General features: G+C 35.0%; 1 protein-coding gene across 1 annotated transcript; it reads left to right on the top strand.

Annotated features, from left to right (window-relative positions):
* The first annotated feature begins 13882 nt into the window (after positions 1 to 13882).
* Positions 13883 to 15660, top strand: LOC131630669 (uncharacterized). Its single transcript, XM_058901430.1, has 4 exons — positions 13883 to 14146; positions 14263 to 14744; positions 14817 to 15065; positions 15111 to 15660. Exons 1-4 carry the CDS (start codon positions 13883 to 13885, stop codon positions 15658 to 15660), a joined length of 1545 nt encoding a protein of 514 aa, XP_058757413.1.
* The last annotated feature ends 2442 nt before the right edge of the window (positions 15661 to 18102 follow it).

Below are 18102 nucleotides of genomic sequence, written 5' to 3'. Positions count from 1 at the left end.
AGAAGGAACATCAATAGCTATCTCCATAGGATGAATCAAAGATTATGATAGGAAAAGCTCTTCTATCCCCAATGAAGAAGGTCTTTTATCCCCAGTAACGAAGATTTTCTATCTCCAGTGAAGAAATTCTTCCATCTTAATAAGAAAAGATGCTTATCATCCCCAGAGAAGATTAAAGCACGCAACACCATTCATCACCTGTGTTATCTACACCGTGTTGAAGAACATTTTCCAAGTATCTGGTTGTATTGCGACGTCGGTCCCTCTCCAGTATACTTCTTTGTCTGTCAGTATTGTTAGCATGCATGCGACATTCATGACATTCATCATTCATACATATTTGCATCATTTATGCATCATTGCATTTTTCAAAAGTCTGCCTAAAATCACTTGTTCAGGATATATCTATCCCAAAAAAAAAGAAAAAAAAAGAAAAAAAGAAGGAAAAAGGAAAAAAGAAACAAGTACGGGCGTGTCATCTCTCCAGTAGGTCGTCACCCATAAGCAGAAGGAACATCTTCTTTCTCCAGTTCCCCACTGAGATCATTCCTCGTGGAAGAAGGTTGCTTTAGTTTTCTCCTCTCAAAACGAAGGAGAAAATCCCCAGTCGAGTTCATTCCTCATTGGGTACAAAGTCTTGTTTGACTGTTTCTTTCCAATTCATTCATGGATAGAACCTTGTCTTTACCAAAAATTCAAATTCCGATTCCCCAAATAGAGTCGTGAAAAAAAACAGACAATAAGCAATAGCCTCATCATCCGAGCAGCTTATGTCTCTTTCAAAAGATTTTTCCTCTCTAGGAAATCAATCATGAAGACCATGTGACAATCAGGGCCTTATTACTGTTCACAAGGCTGAATAACCAGTAATTTCCCTAGCAAAGTCTCCAGAATCATTTTATCACTCGGCTGATAATTGATCATGTCTTCAGAACCGCTATCACGAGGCTGGTAGTCGGTAACCTTTTTGTTCTGGTTATATTATTTAACATGTCTATCCCCAGGCTGATAGTCGGTAATATTAACCCAACCTTTGAAACTATTTTTACCTTGTCAAGTCTATCACAATGCTGATAGTCGGTAATACAGTTTCATACCTTTCACCTTCGCATTATTAACAAGTCTATCCCTGTGCTGATAGTCGATAATGTCGATACGTAAGCTTTTCTTACAAAGCTATCATTCCCCGGTGAAGCATACACTTGCTTTCCCGAAAAAAGAAAAAACGGATTCTCTTCCTAAAACGGATTGAGACATCCTTCCCAATCTCTTTTCCCCAGTGGAGTCAGTTCTTGATATTCCCTCGGTAAAGACATCCTTGCATCATTCGCAATTTTGGTATCTTAGGTCCAAAATTCGCGTCTTCTGATATTTAAGTCTCTTCCACCCTATCAAAACGAAGATTTTCAATCTTCATATCTCAGGTTGAAGAAACTTAAATAGGGGCATCTGTCATACCCCAATTTTTGACCTAAGATACCACCTCATATCATCTGCATATGCATCATTTGCATCTCTAACAAATTGCATAGCTTGTGTTTGCTACTTGTGCTCAGCAGGGTTTAATCAAGAAATCACTCGTCAGTACAAGTAACAATCAATTAGGGTTTTGTTTTCCCTTCATCTCAAAAGAACTATCTTCATCAACAATCAACATTTGGTCCTCAGAGATTTACTTCAATAAGCTCAACAGCTTTGAATCGACCAAATTAGGGTTTTTGACTGAAGACAGCATACTCTTGAATTTTTGGCTCAGGATTTGACATTATGGCTTGGGACATGACATCAAGACCCCAAGTGCATTATCTTGACCTAATTTATTGGATCAAGACATCCCTCACCCAGAGATTGATCAAACAAATCCTCAGATTAGGGTTTTGAACTATCAGGGACTAAAATCAGGGATCACATTTGGGAAACCCTAAAAATCCCCAGGAAGTCAATCAAAGGTTTCAATCATCTTCAAATAATCCCTATGACAATATACAATGGAAATTACATCTCAATTCAAGATCCACAGTCATCAATTTCATCAGGTCTACAATTAGGGTTTTTGACCTAATTCACTGAACAACTGCCTTTTTAATCAGGACATGGTGCCACAACTCAAATCATGGCTCAATATCCTCTAATGCCTCAATATGATCCATTCATACCATTCATTTGATGAGGATAGCCTGGTTCATTGGAAATCTCCAGAAACGCGATTCGTTTGAAAAAGTCAACTGTACAAGATCACCATTGACTTTTGGGGAATTTTGGTCAACCATGACTTTTGAAGTTTTGAATCATTAATATATGATACATGAAGTCATTTGATCAAGAAAAATCAAGAAAATCAATCAAGAATCAAAAAGTCAAAAGTTTGACTTTCCATACTTAGAAAAATTCTAAGTGTTTTTCAATGGTTTTTTCCAAACTTTGGAAGGGAATTTCTCAAAATTTCACCTACAAACTGAAAAAAACTTCCAACATGAAAGTTGTAGATTTTGATCCAATGAACAACTTTGTCACATATAATTTTTTTCCAAACGATCAACCATTTAAGAGATATGGAGCTTCAAAGTTGGTATCTTTTGAAAATTTCACTTAAAATTTCATTTTCTTCAAAGTTCATGGATCTTTTTCACCCATTTCCTTAAAGGTCTTGAAGAAACTTTCAACTAGGGTTTTGAAGTGTGTAACATGAGATTTCCAAACTGTCCAAGAGCATGAAAAAATATGGAGTGTAGCCATGGTTTTGAATTTTGACATAAGTCAACTTTTCACTTGAAATTTCAAGCCATTTTCACTAAGTTATGAACTACTTTGCCAAATAATGCAAGTAATGATGCATCAAGACAATAATTGAAGATATTTTCTGATTTGAAGATCAGAATGGGAGAGGATAAGAAGCTTGAGATTTAACCATGGTTTAGTCACTTTTAACCTAATGCATTTAATGGTAAGATTCCATTCTATCTCTTAAGTGCCAAATCACCACTCTTGGATCAACTTGCAAAGGCTTGTATTCAGAATCCATGGCCTATAAATAGAGGTCATTTCCACTCTTCAAATCACACCAAAACCTCACAATTATAGGTTTTCTCTCTTCTTTCTTGAATTGCAAGTTTCATAGTTTTCAAAGAGGTAGAAAACTCAACCTCCAAACCATTGAAGTTATGGCCAAAGTGATGGTTCTAACATCTCATAAACATCATATGGGATGTGTTTGATCCATTCACACACCCCAAAACACCTCAAATCTCAAAATCACTACCTCACTTCCATATATGCACATAATAAGCCTTATCATGCCAAAATCAATTCCAGGCTATTTCTGTCCAAACTAACACTCCAAACACCCTCCATATACTTCATATGAACTATCCAAACACTCACCATCAACCTGTAACCTCATAATCATCAAGCTCGATCCATACTTGAAGCTTCTGCAGATCGGGTTCCATGGCCTTGCTCAAGTGAATTCAAACTGTTCCAAGCATTCAAACATGTTCCATAAGGTCCATTGATGCTGTCCAGATCAAGAAACAACAACTGGAACTCCTCATTTGCAGAATTCGGTTCTCAGTTTTGCCATTTTTAAGGTAAGTGCTCATGAACTTCAAACTCTATTCTCCATGCATCATAAATAAGATATGAACATACCATCTTGTTTCTGCACACATGAGGATCATTAACCCTCAATCAACTGCTATTTATCTTGCACATACACAATTTCATGATCAATCTCAGAATTAGGGTTCTTCACGATTTCCAGAAAATTGATGACCTTAGAGTGGAAATAAATGAAATTAAAGATCACCATCATGTTCCTTATGGAAAATCGAGTGAAATAGACCCCTTACTTGATCCAAACAATTCAGTTTTCAGAATTTTCAAATTTGAATTGGGGATGTGTTCTTGGCGCCATTTTTTGTTCATAAATTTCAAATGTTTGTTTTTAATATAATTAAATGGAGGCATACGTATAACAAGCTGCGCGCGCAGCTCAGTTGGTCATTGTTTTGATTGGCAAGCATGAGGGCGTGGGTTCAAGTCCTTGTGGAGACAAAACCCAATTTTGATCACTATTTTTCTTATTTTTCTTCATAACTTCATCAATTAATTTAACCAATCAAAATTCATTATTTTCACTTCATTTTTTGCACACTCTTTGTTTAATATACATATTTTATGAATACCAAAAAAAATCATCAAAAAAGATTTATTTAATACATTTTTAATTAGGTTTAAAATGACATGTTTTTAGGTATTTTCAAATACTTTAAATATTGTTTTATTTGATTTTTTCAAACATAATCACTTGTAAATATTTTTTGTGATCAAACCCTAATCACTTAGGTCTTAATTAAGCATTAAAACTTGTTTTAACTTAATTAAGTTGATTTCTTTTAAATTCAAAATCGTTTTAAAACAAGCGATCACGATTCTTTTCAAAACGATAACCATTTCTTTTTGATTTTCCTTTTTCAAAAGAACTATTGATTAAATCTTTTTCTGATTGATCAATTGATTTTCAAAACGAAGTGGGGCCTCTCGAATATTAGAGAGTGTAAGTCCCATTTCTTTTCTTTTTGTACAGTTTTTTTTCAAAACAATAAAACTTCTTCAAAATAAAACCTTTTCAAATAATTTTCAAATCATTTTCAAAACAACAAAACTTCAAAGAAACAAAACTTTTCAATAAAACATGGGCCTCCATGTAGGTATAAGTCCCAAGCCCCTTTTGTACATACCCTTTCCTTTTTCTTTATACAAAAAACTTCTTTCAAAACAAACTTTCAAACAGTTTTCAAACGACGCGTCTGTAAATAAAACAATCAACCATGTTTTGCAAATAAAACATGGGCCTCCATGTAGGTATAAGTCCCAAGCCCCTTGTAAATACCTGTTTACATAGCTTTGAATAAATTCAAGTGGACCTCTCCTCGAGTATAAGTCCCGAGCCCCCGTGTATACAAATGGATCATGCTTACAGGTATATTTCCTTCATAAACTCCATTATATACACACACTTTGTCATATATATATAACTGTTCATATTTGTTCATGTACCTGTTCATGTTTGTTCATACTTGTTCATATTTGTGATTGTGTTATATATACTTGTTCAACTTAGTACAACACTAGGTTCCCCATAGCCTCCTATTGGGCTTCGTGCAAAGAATCTCCCTAGTTTAGGTTAGGACATAGAGTATGGTTTCCCGGTGAAATCGCTCTAAGAGCTCAAACCAACTATACCATGCCTCCCCTTGGGCTTTGTACAAACGAGTGACCCTCCCATAGCCTCCTCTTGGGCTTACAATGCAAGGACCATGGATTGTCCCTCCCATAGCCTCCTCTTGGGCTTACAATGCAAGGACCCTGGATTGTCCCTCCCATAGCCTCCTCTTGGGCTTACAATGCAAGGACCCTCGGATAGCCTCCTCTTGGGCTTCGTACAAGGACCCACGGGCTTCTTATAAGCACCCCCAATATCCAAATCAAATACCCTAGGAGATTAGACATTTATCATCTCTATGATAGGAGTATCTCTTCTATATCATCACAAACAATCAATCAATCAAATTTCTTTTTGCCACAAGGCTGGCTAATCAATCAAATCCTTTTTGCCACCATACTGGCTGATTAATCAATGTTTTTGTCACGAGGCTGACTTCATTGAAACTTTTGCCACAAGGCTGGCTGATTAATCAAAACTTTTTGTCACAAGGCTGACTTCATTGAAAGTTTTTGCCACAAGGCTGGCTAAAAAGCATCTTTATCATTCTAAGCACCATAAGTGGCATGGCCCCGGGCTTATAATGAAAAGATTTTCAAACAAAAAAAAAAACAAACAGATGTATGTGATGATATAGATTAGATACATCGAACATTTAGATGACATTTGTCTCTTTTCCTTTGCTTCCACTAGCATAAGTGGGAACTACGATTGCTCTGACTTTCTCAACATCCCTTTGAGAATACGTAGGCACAAGGTCTTATTCCTTGGCGAGCAAAACTTCTCTCTCAAACCACTCAAACCTTAGCACCCGTAGACCCCGAGCTACAGATGCTCTGATTCCCTATAGGGGATATGTATGCAGAGGATCGCGATGATCTTTGCGAGCATAATCAAACAAACACTTTAGGTCCCACCTATTTCACAACAGAACCTCCACCATAACATAGAATGAAAAACAATAAAGAATCCTATAGAGTACTATAGATACGTTGGGTGCTAATACCTTCCCTTCGTATAACCAACCCTCTTACCCAAGATCTCTCCCCCACTTTTTAGGTTATTGCAGCTTTTTTCCTTTTCCTCCTTTGGAAATAATAAAAAGTTTGGTCGGAACAAAAGAAAAATCATTTTTTATGAGCACTCGAGCCCAAAGAAGGCATCAGGTGTCTCATCCCGAAAAAAAAGGATAAACGATTTTTCGCCCGCGACATGTACGAGCGGAAATAACATTGCCCTTAAGAAAAGAGAGAAGAGAGTGAGTTTTTGAGTGTTTCGAGGAAATCCCTTAAGCAAGGGAAACTCGAGTTACTCTTTGGTTGGTGTTTTTTAGAAATTGGGAACTTATGCTCGAATGGTTCCCTTAAGCAAGGGAGATCCAAGCACTCGAATGATTCCCTTAAGCAAGGGAGATTTAAGCTTCCATTTCTTATTTAATGATTTTCACTTTTTTATTAATGTTTTTTAGTGTTTTCTTGGTGTTTTTAAAAGGGATTTTATTTTGAGTATTTGTTAGATGTTTTAATGTTGAAAAGAAAAAGAAATGAAAAAGGGGGAGACTAGCCTAATTTCTAAGCCTAGAGTCATTGTTGTTAAAAAGACTAAATCTAAAGTTATTTGGATGTCTACAAAATAGGCCAAAAATATGGCCAAAAGCTAGCAACAAAATCACACAACAATTATACCAAAAAAACATGGAAATGATACAAAAGAATAAAAGAAGCAATTCAAGTACTAATACAAAATTAACCTAAAAATACTACTATTTTTGTGAGTTTTTTATGTATGAAACCTATTAAAAGCTAAAGGATTTTAATCCTAAAAATAATAGAAAACTAACAAGATTTTATTTGATTTTATTACATTTTTTATTACCTAAAAAAAAAGAAAAAACCTAATTCTAAAAAGAAGATGAGTGAACCCAGAGGGTGTAAATTGAATTAAGGTGCAGGGAGAAGTAAGCGCTGGGCCTAAGCAGTTTTTTGTATCGATTCTCTCAGCCAAAAACGTGATGAAGTACGGGCCAGATGGGGGAGGTGTAAAGTTGAATTCCGGTACAGGCCCAAAGATTGTCCTTTGTTTCAGCTTTTTGATCCAACAGATTATTCAATTGTTATCCTGATTTTTCTTCAATTATCATTGGGAAATAAAAAAATTAAAAAAAGAATTAAAAAAAGGAAGGGAACGGTGCGTATTGGGTCGTGACCCTTCATCTCCCTTTGAATCACCTAACCTCTCTTATTCTTATCTCTCACTCTCTTTCGATGCGATTTCCGGCGACGAAGCGCCACCGCAAACCACCATCCCCAACCTTTAATCAACGGAGCAGACACAAGAACCCTACCTTATCCCTACCCCTAACACGAACTTGAGCTTCAACATTCATGATTCTTTCTCTATGTTTCTGAATCTAGCGAAAATCATTATAAACCCTATGAATATAAATCCAATTACATAGCAATGACGTACAACCATATTCACAGAGTTTCGATCTACACAGAAGTATGAAAGAGACGAAAGACGGATAAAGGTAAGGGGAGTTTCAAGGCTTACCTACCAGAGACAAGTCTGGTGCCTCTTGAATCAAATTTGGCGAAATATACACGAGGAAAACTTCTAGCCAGGTATCGTTCTGATTCTTCTTCTCCCTGTGTATGCATACCTCTTGCTCTTCTTCTCCTTCTTCTTCTTCCTGTGTGCGATTTCTTGATTTTTTGAAACTCTGTGAGAATTGTTGTTCTGAGTGAGATTAGAGTGTTGTTGTTGATGTAGTGAGGTATAGAGAGGAGGTCTAGCCCGATTGAATGGAGCTTCAGATGTTGAAGCTCCTTCAATGGTGGAGATGAAGGGCTCTAGGTGAGTGTGTGAAGATTAAGCAGGGAGAGAGATTGAAGTTGCAGAGAGTGGGTGAGAGTGAATCAGTGAAATGGCGTGTGGTTGAAGTGATTGAGGGTGATGGATGAATGGTGAAGGTGAGAATGAGCGTGTAAACTGAGATTGGAGGTGATGTTCTGTTTATATAGATTGAGAGGTTGAGAAATTAGTTAGGAATTGAGAAGCTTTATGAGCCCTTGGATTGAAGAGTTAGTTAGGAAATTGGATGGAGGAGATTGAAGGTGATGATTCTGTTTTGACAGTTATGGGGTTTGTTATTTCTGTTTTTTGATGAGCTGGAATTCTGTTACAAACTGTTATGACAGTTAGTTAGGTATTGAGAGAGTTAGTTATGGTTAGGAAAAGTTTGTTAATTGCAATGGGTTGGTTCAAAAGTCTGTGATAGGTTAGAAAAGTTAGAAATGTTTGTAGGACTGTCATGGAAAGTATAATTGCTTGATGAATGTATGTGGTATAATGTCATGAAATTCTGTTAGAAGTTTTTTTTTTTGGTTTGAAAATTGGTTGAAACTGAAGTGAGGTGGATGGAATTGATGTAGTGATTATCACGTTTTTTGCTGCATTATCTCTGAACAGAACCATGTTTTGAATATTGGAGTCAGTTTGAATTAATCTCTTTGATCACTTCTGCAGGGCACAATTGGTCACAAGCTGAATGGCCGTCAATTCGAATCCCCAATACCTGTTATGTAGACTTGGCGGTGTTACATTCAGTCGGCTGGAATGTATGGGCTTTTTGGTGTTGATGGAGGACTGTATAATGTGAATACGATAGCCGGTAAGTGATTTTTGAATGATGAGCTGAATGATGCGAATTTAGAATGTCTGTTTGGAATATGTAGGTTACGGCATTGAATTTGTTGAAGTGTATATGTGCAGGGATGTTAGAAATAATTATGCTGGGAGTTCGTTTTGTATGAGGCAGCTTTGAAAATGAATTGCCATTGGCTTGAGCTCACCATGTTTAGTTGATATGACAAGATTATGAGCTCCTTTTTTTTGTGATCAGGTAGAAGAGTTAGGGATTAGGTGCTAGGCTCAATTGGTTTGGTTGTAATGTATTTATGGTAAGCTTTGAATATGCTGAATATTTATGTACTGTTTCTTTATGAGCATGAACTGAGTTTTTTATTTGCAAACTGCTGCCCAACTGTTTTTCGTGTGAATAAGATGTTGAACCCCTCTGTATACAAACCAGTCTCGATGAAGTGCGTGAATGTTTGTGTAGTCCCTATTCTGAGCTTGTTTCCTTTTGGATGTGTGGCTTTATATGTGTGAAATTTGCTTTGGCTTTATAGGATGAAACTGGTGCTGTTTGAATTAGCTTGAGTATGGTTTGAATAGGATAATGTTTGAACCTGAATGTGTATGTCTTGTATGTATGGCTTTTGGTTTGAATGTGTGAACATGTCAAATACAAGTTTCTGAATTTTGTAATGATATGTTGCAGGTTTCACCATTGGTGTGATACCTAATGTTTATCTCAAGGAGACTTGGAGAGTTAACACCAAAGAAATTACTTGAAGATGGATGCCTTATGAAGCCTGAAGAACCGATTGGAAACTGTTGGTCAACTACTGCCCAAGGTCTAGTCAACAGATCCAAAGTTAATGGTCAACAGTTGACCAAAAGTCAACTATAGCGTTTTTTCTTACTTTTTTGTAATTCTTGTTGTAAGGCTTTGTAATGGTGCAATTTAGAATTTTGAGCTGTAATGGATATGTGATAACAGAATTCGAGTAATTTGACTTTCATGTAGATGTTGACTTTTGATTTGAATGTTGACTTTTGTTGACTTTCCATGTGACTAGCTTTTCAAGTAACCAATTCAAATCCTCCACAATCTTTGTAATCTTGAATAAATAAATCCAAATGACAACCTTGATCAATAAGTAGAAATCGGTCCAAAAGGGGATCCATAAGATTTGGTCAACAGTTGACAAATAGTCAACTGTGAGAAAAATGACTTCCAAATGCCTTCTCTGTTTTTTTTTTGTGTAACAAAGATCTTGATTAGATGATGTATGGTATGAAATCCTCATCTATATCTTGTGCTACAAGCAAATGAGCGCTCCAATTAGATGAACCTCTGACTTTTAACCTTGTGTAGGGAAATAAACCCTAATCTTTGTTCTGGTTGAATTCGAATGGAGGATGGTTCTTGTAGCTTGATAAGAAAGAAGTTCATAATGGTCAATGAATCAGATCTTTAACCCCACAAACCATAATTGATGAGGAGGCCAGTTGAAATAAGCTTGAGTTAATGTTAGAGCCTCAAAACAATAGAGAAGCCCTAAATCTTCAAGACCCTTGATCCCATGCTAAATCATTGGTTAAATGAATGTATGATATGATGATGACCTAATAGAGGTATGTACATGAAATGTAAAGCTTAAGCTAGATAAGGGGTAGGACAAATTTGGGGTATGACACTATAACACACCCACTCATTTTTATGAAGGTGTGCATTAGCATGATACACCTTATCAATTTTAAACTAAAAACTCTTCTCTCTCTTCATTATGATTTATATAATTTCTTTTTCAGTTATTTTCATATCTAAAACTCATTTTTCTCTCTCTATTTTTATTCAATTAATTACTACACATTCTTTTTTTTGATAATAAAATTAATGCACATTCTATAGTATTAGTAGTAATTAATACTAACATTTATAATAAAAAATATTTTTACTTTTTTCTTGATCCAGTACTCTTCGTTATGGTAGGTTGGTGGTAGTAAAAAAAATATATATCTCCATTAAGTTTATCGTTCACTATAAAGTTTTCAGTAAAAGAATTGAAAATAATATCCTTGAGCTGTGTTTCAAGAAGAGAAATTAATAAAAGTATTTTGATTTGATTATAAATGTTAATGTTATAAAGAATATGCACTAATTTAATTACAAAACTGTTTTTTTTTACCAAAACAAAACTAACTTCTTTCATTCAACAAAATAGGTTCAATACAAGGAGGTATAAAATTAATGTTTTAAAACTGTTTTAGTCACACAAAAAAAAAAGAAAGAAAATAGATTAATAGAATGACAACGCGCAACGTTAAAGATTTTTTTTCATATTAAATTGATAGTGAAAATGCTAAATAGCTTCTACATAAATTAATTGAATAAAAATAGAGAGAGAAAAATGAGTTTTAGATATAAAAATAATTGAAAAAGAAATTACATAAATCATAATGAAGAGAGAGAAGAGTTTTTAGTGTAAAATTAATAAGGTGTATCATGCTAATGCACACCTTCATAAAAATGAGTGGGTGTGTTATAGCATTTCCCATATATATATATATATATATATATATATATATATATATATATATATATATATATATATATATATATATATATATATATATATATATATATATATATATATATATATATATATATATATATGGCCGTCTTTGAGGGTGTGCAAGGCGACCTACAACACAGGGCTTCACATTTTTTCATGTTTAAGTTATGGCAAAAAGGGCCTCCAGTTATATATTTCACTGCTAATTTACGCTTAAATAGGGGCCCTTAACAAATTTTCACGATTCAATTGAAGATAACTTCAATATATAGGCTAAATTACCTCTAGGGTCCTTTAACTTATTTAAATGTAACAACTTGGTCCTTTATGTTATTTTTGCTTCACAATGGTCCTTTAAGTTACCTAACGTCCTCAACGTTGGACTTGGTCAAATGTCATGTTAAAAAAAGATGATGTGTCCATTAAGTTGTTGATGTGTCCAGTCCTATGTGTCCACTATTCTTTTATGTTTAAAATTCATTCTTTTACGTTCCACTTCTAAAATAGAAGGAAGGTGAAGATATTAGAAGGTCACGCAGAAGGTGAAGAAAGTAGAAGGTTAAGCAGAAGGCGAAGGTGCTCGTAGACGACGACGGAGCTGAAGGTGACACAAGAGCATTGCTGAGGTATGTATCACATATTCTAAACTGATTGTTGCTGAATGTGTGTCTGTCGTTGATAATAGCAATGTTAGGGTTTGATACTCATTAGGTTGTTGGGTGTGTGTGTTGTTGACGTTAGCAATGTTAGGGTTTGATACTCATTAGGTTGTTGGGTGTGTGTGTTGTTGACGTTAGCAATGTTAGGGTTTGATACTCATTAGGTTGTTGGGTGTGTGTTGTTGATGTTCTTAGGTCAATCTGGACATGGATGAGTTTTATGTTGATTTCCATCATGGGGGATTTTTCGCCGGTGATAAGTATGAACAAGGGGAAGTGTCGAACTGGAAATGTGATGGTGATAAATGGAGTTACTTTGAGATTTTGGGGGTTGTTAATGAGATGGGATATCCAGGGGTGCTTGAAATTTGGTACGACTTTGCTGGGACATTGAAAGCGTTAGAAGATGACTATGGTGCTATAGAAGCACTGAACTGGTCTAAGACAAATGGAAAAGTTGATATATACATTGTTCACCCTATATCCCAACCTGACATAGTGGCCCAACCTGAAACAAATGAGGTCCAAGCAGAAGTGGTTGTAACTGAAACAACTGAGGTCCCACCTGAAACAACTGAGGTCCCACCTGAAACAAATGAGGTCCCACCTGAAACAACTGAGGTCCCACCTGAAACAAATGAGGCCCAACCTGAATCAAAAGAGGCCCAACCTGAAACAAATGAGGCCCAATCTGAAACTGAAGTAGGTGAAGTAACTGACAGGGACATAATAGAAGGGTCTTATGACTCAGCTGATGAGATTTTAAATGATGGATTTGGAGAATTGTTAGTTGGAGAAGGGTTCATAGCTGGCCAAAATGATCAACCTCTTGATGAACTACTGCCAGAGGAGACATCTAAAAAAAGGAAGAGGACTAATGGAAGACCAAAGAAAAAAAAAGTGGTAGTGGAACTCCAAAAAAGGCAAGTTCAGGAAGCATAAATAAGGGAAAAAAGGGAAGACCAAAGAAAAAACAAGTGGATGAAGGATTAAATGCAGATGGTGTAGAAACATCAAGTGAGGAAGATGTTCTTGATTTTGGATTTAAAAAAAGGAGCATATGTAGGAAGGTATGTCATGGTTTGTCAGACTCTGACTATCAAACTGAAGAGCTAATAAGTGAGGATGACATGAGTAGTGATTATTCAGATGAGAGTGGGAAGGTAAAGTATCCATCATTTGTTCCTCCTAAGAAGTTCAATGACTATAAGTGGGTGTTAGGAAGCTTGTTTTCAACAAGGGAAGAGTTCAAGGAAGCTGTGTCAAGTTATGCTGTTCACAATGGTAGGGATTTAAGATACCTGAAGAATGATAAGACTAGGGTCAGAGTGGGTTGCAAGGAAGGTTGTAGATGGGTGGCTTTGTGTTCTAAATTGCCACATGAGGATACTTGGCAATTAAGAACATTAAATGATAATCACACTTGTAGTAGAGAGTATAATATTAGGATGTTTAATACAAACTGGCTAGGGAAGAAGTTGTATTCAACAGTTAGAATTAACCCCAATGTCAAACTGACTACTATTTGTGACAAAGTACATGAAAAATGGAATGCTGGAATGAATAGGATGAAAGCTTACAGGACAAGAAAGGCAGCATTAGATATGGTTGACGGGTCTTTCAAGGAACAATATAGAAGACTTTATGACTATACACATGAGCTACTGAGATCTAACCCAAACAGCACCATCAAGATCAATGTCCAAGCAACTGATGTTAATCCTACTGAATTTGAACAACAACCATAAGATTATGTTAGCAGGCCATTACTACCAAGCTTCCATAGACTTTATATGTGCCTTGAAGCTTGCAAGAAAAGTTTCCAAGTTTGTAGACCAATAATAGGAATAGATGGATGTTTTCTCAAGGGCAACTATGGTGGGCAGATTCTTGCAGCAGTTGGGAGAGACCCCAATGATCAAATGTTGCCCATTGCAATGGCTGTAGTTGAATCTGAGACAAAAGATTCTTGGGCATGGTTTTTTGACCTGCTAGTTAGAGACTTGGGAGGACTAGAAATATGTAAGAAATTCACTTTCATTTCAGATCAGCAGAAGGTAACATTATTGTCTTAACTTTTTTTGCTTTGTAACAATTCAATCCTTTGTCTTTTAAAAATGTAACAAATTAAATCCTTTCAAAGTGTAACACTGTTTGTTCATTACATGATTAGGGACTGTTACCTGCAATAGAGGAGTTATTGCCTGGAGTTGACCAGAGATTCTGTGTTAGACATCTATATAGCAACTTTAGAAAAAGGTTTCCAGGCAAGCAATTGAAGGAATTAATGTGGAGGGCAGTAAAGGCAACCTATCCCCAAGCATGGGAAAGGGAAATGAGGGAGATGAGAAAGGTTAATGAGGAAGCATACAAGCATTTGTTGAAGATTCCTCCTAGATTTTGGAGTAAATCACAATTCAAATATACAACAAAAAGTGATGTGTTGGTTAACAATATGTCTGAAACTTTTAATAGTGTTATTATTGGACCAAGACAAAAACCAATTGTAACAATGATGGAGGAGATCAGAGGGTACCTCATGGATAGATGGGCAACTAATAGAGCCAAGATTGAAGAGTATGGTGAGTCTGTACTACCAAGAATTAAGAAAGTTCTAGAAAGAAGGCAGGAATTCTCAAGGTTTTTTAAAGCAAGGTAATTCAAATGACACATCATAAATGACATTAATTCTGAAACACTATACTCATATAATCCTCTTTTTTCCAGGTTATCAGGCAACATGATTTATGAAGTGAGGCATACTAGTGTGACTGGGGAAAAATTCACAGTTGGCCTCAATAAGTTTGAGTGCTCTTGTAGGAGTTGGATGCTGACTGGGATACCATGCCACCATGCATTGTCTTGTATCCTCAATAGATTTGAAGATCCTACTGAGTACATTCCTTCCTGGTTTAGGAAGGAGACATACCAAGCTTGCTATGCACCTCTGATATATCCAACAAATGGGGAGAACTTGTGAGAATTGACACCATATCCTAACATTCTTCCTCCCCCATCCAGAAGGGCACCTGGGAGGCCAAAAAAGAGAAGAAATAGAGATGCTGATGAAAAGAGGAAGGATAGTACTACTGTTTCCAGAAAGGGCTTGCCAAATAAATGCTCAGCATGTGGTCTATCTGGACATAATAAATCATCATGTCCATCTGCACCAAGACAGTCCAACGATGCAACCACTGCACAATCTCAAAGTACCACCATTGTCCCCACCCAAACTCCCACAACTGTCCAATCTCAAACACCCACAACTGCCCAATCTCAAAGTACCACCACTGTCCCCACCCAAACTCCCACAACTGCCCAGTCTCAACCTACAAATAGAGTTCAAAAAAGGCAGTCTCAAAATGTTACCATCCAAAGCCAACCAACAAGTAGAGTTCAAACAAGGCAATCAGCTGTGACCCAAAAACAAGGAGTTCAAACACGCCATTCAATCACAGTTGCTCAACTACTTGCCATGAGGAGGGCTAGACAAGGACAAGGACCAACAGCGGCATTTCAGCCACCAACAAGTCAGAGACCCAAGATGCCTTATAAAAGAAAATCCAAATAGGATGTAACCTTGTTTGGTGTTTTTTGGGATCTAATGTTTTGATTATTTTGGGATCTAATGTTTTGATTGGTTTTTGATTATCTAATTTTGATTAGTTAAGTACTCAGCTATCTACTATGTAATTCTGTTGTGAAGTGTTTAATACCAACTGACAATGTTTTGGTTGATTGAATATGCAATGTTTTGGTTATTTATTGATTTACTATCTAACTAGTAACAAACCCGTGCATTCGCACAGGTTCTCGTACGGGATACGCATTTCTTTCATATGTATATTTTTTGTATATTTTTTAATGGAAAAATGTCTGGTACTCGTTAAAAAATAATAATTAAATGTATAGAAAAATGTTTGGTACCCGTGAAAAAATAATAATTAAATGTATAGAAAAATGTCTGATACTTGTGAAAAAAATAATTGAATGTACAGAAAAATATCAGGTTCGCGTGAAAAAATTAAAAAATTCAATATATTAATCAATAACTTCATGTTCTCATTAATGTTCAATATTTTAATCAATAATTTGAAGTCTCGTTAATATTCAATATTTTGAACAATCACTTCACGTTCCCGTTATAATTATTTTAATTTGGTGTTATAAAAAAATAAAAATTGGTGAACAGAAAAAATGATCAATAACTTTATGTTCCCGTGTCCAAATATTATTTTTGTTTAGGTATCGCTAATGTTGAATATTTTATTCAATAACTTCATATTCCCATTAATACTTAATATTTTGATCAGTAAAAATTGTTTTGTAAAGTATGCTACGGTTTCTTGTTATCATTGAAGCATAATATGATTTACGGTGCAAGAATCTCCAAGTTTAGCTAAAAATTTTAAAACTAAAGATTATTTTATAACATATAAGAAATCTGTGCGTCCGCACGGTTTCTGGTGTGGGTAGGACCGAGTTAATCATATATATATATATATATATATATATATATATATATATATATATATATATATATATATAAAATTCAAAAAAAAAATTTATATCAAAGTGAAAAATAATTTATAACAATTACTAAAAAAAGTAATGTATCAAATATTGTTTAGATTCCACTCACTAAACATGAATAAGAGTAATGAACAATTGAATGTAGATTATAACAATTAAATAAAAAGTTTAAATATTCTACAAACACTTCTTTAAATAAATTAAAAACAATTGCATAAGTTTTTAAAACGTCTATTATTAAATAAATTATTAAACACATAATTTATAAAATGTAATAATTGTGAAATACAAAAAAAATGTTTTTTTTTAAGATTGATAGAGTTGCAAGGATTTATTATAAATTTCAATATATGATAGAGTTGCATCAATGATATATAATTTCAAAATAAAAATATTATTAATATCATACAAGCCATGTTATGTACAACGAATCTAAGTTGGTCATTTTTTTTATCATATTTAAAATACTCTGTCAATTGAAATCTTAAAATTCCACAGAATTTTAATTTAATACAAATTTTAGGTTGTTTGTTTTTGAAAAAACTTTGGCTAATTTGTTTTCTGTGCACTATAATTAAATATTTGTTCCATTTGTTTTCAGTATCCTATAAAATAATAATCTAAAACTTTGTCTAATTTGTTTTCAGTATCCTCTGAAATAATAATCTAAAACCCAATATGCAACACTCATGCAACCAACCAAAATATGCACAAAAAGTGTTTAAACACCAAAACTCCATTATATAAAACTCAAACCAAAATCCAGTATCTATATCTATCTCAGCTTACACCTGCTGAGCATATCCATTTGTTCCATGTGACAACTTGTTCTCTGAGTATTTTTTCTCTTGATCACAATGATCCATGTGTAAGCTTGTAAGAGTACAAAAATTCCACCTAAGGTTGCAATAATGTCAGTGTTAGTTGCAATGAAAAGAAAAAGGTACATCTTGTTTGTCAATTAAAAGAACTTGTTGGTGTTGATTGTGGATGTGAAGCATACTCCTTTCATAGAAAGAAATGAGTCTGTTTCTCCAAGTTGAATTCTCCATGGCAGTAGAACTTGGAAATGGTAGCAACTGTGTGCCTGAAAAAGCATATGTAACAGTAGAATTTTAGAAATTAAGTTTCTCCAATGATTTATTTTATCTAAAGTATCGGAATGATCGACAAATATATCATTGTTACACGTGTCTGATCAGTATGATTAGGCAGTATAATTATTTATGTTAGCGTAAAACTATTTTTACCGACACCAAATCAAACTTTATAAATTTACCTGAGTAAATGGATGGTCCAAAGCAGCCAACCACGTATATCACATAGCCCCTCGACAAACATCAGACGAAACGTAACATAATGGAAAAACAGCGAAAAACCAGGGCAAGAAACATAAACCAGAGCTGAAACCATAACATGACTAACTCGAAAAATTGACAATCAGAGCGACTGATAGTTGGTCTAAAATTTGCTATCTTGC

Source organism: Vicia villosa, unplaced genomic scaffold, assembly GCF_029867415.1.
Source record: "Vicia villosa cultivar HV-30 ecotype Madison, WI unplaced genomic scaffold, Vvil1.0 ctg.000715F_1_1, whole genome shotgun sequence".
NCBI lineage: Eukaryota > Viridiplantae > Streptophyta > Magnoliopsida > Fabales > Fabaceae > Vicia > Vicia villosa.
The sequence above is the reverse complement of the archived record's forward strand: the minus strand, read 5'-3'. Positions and strand labels throughout refer to the sequence as shown.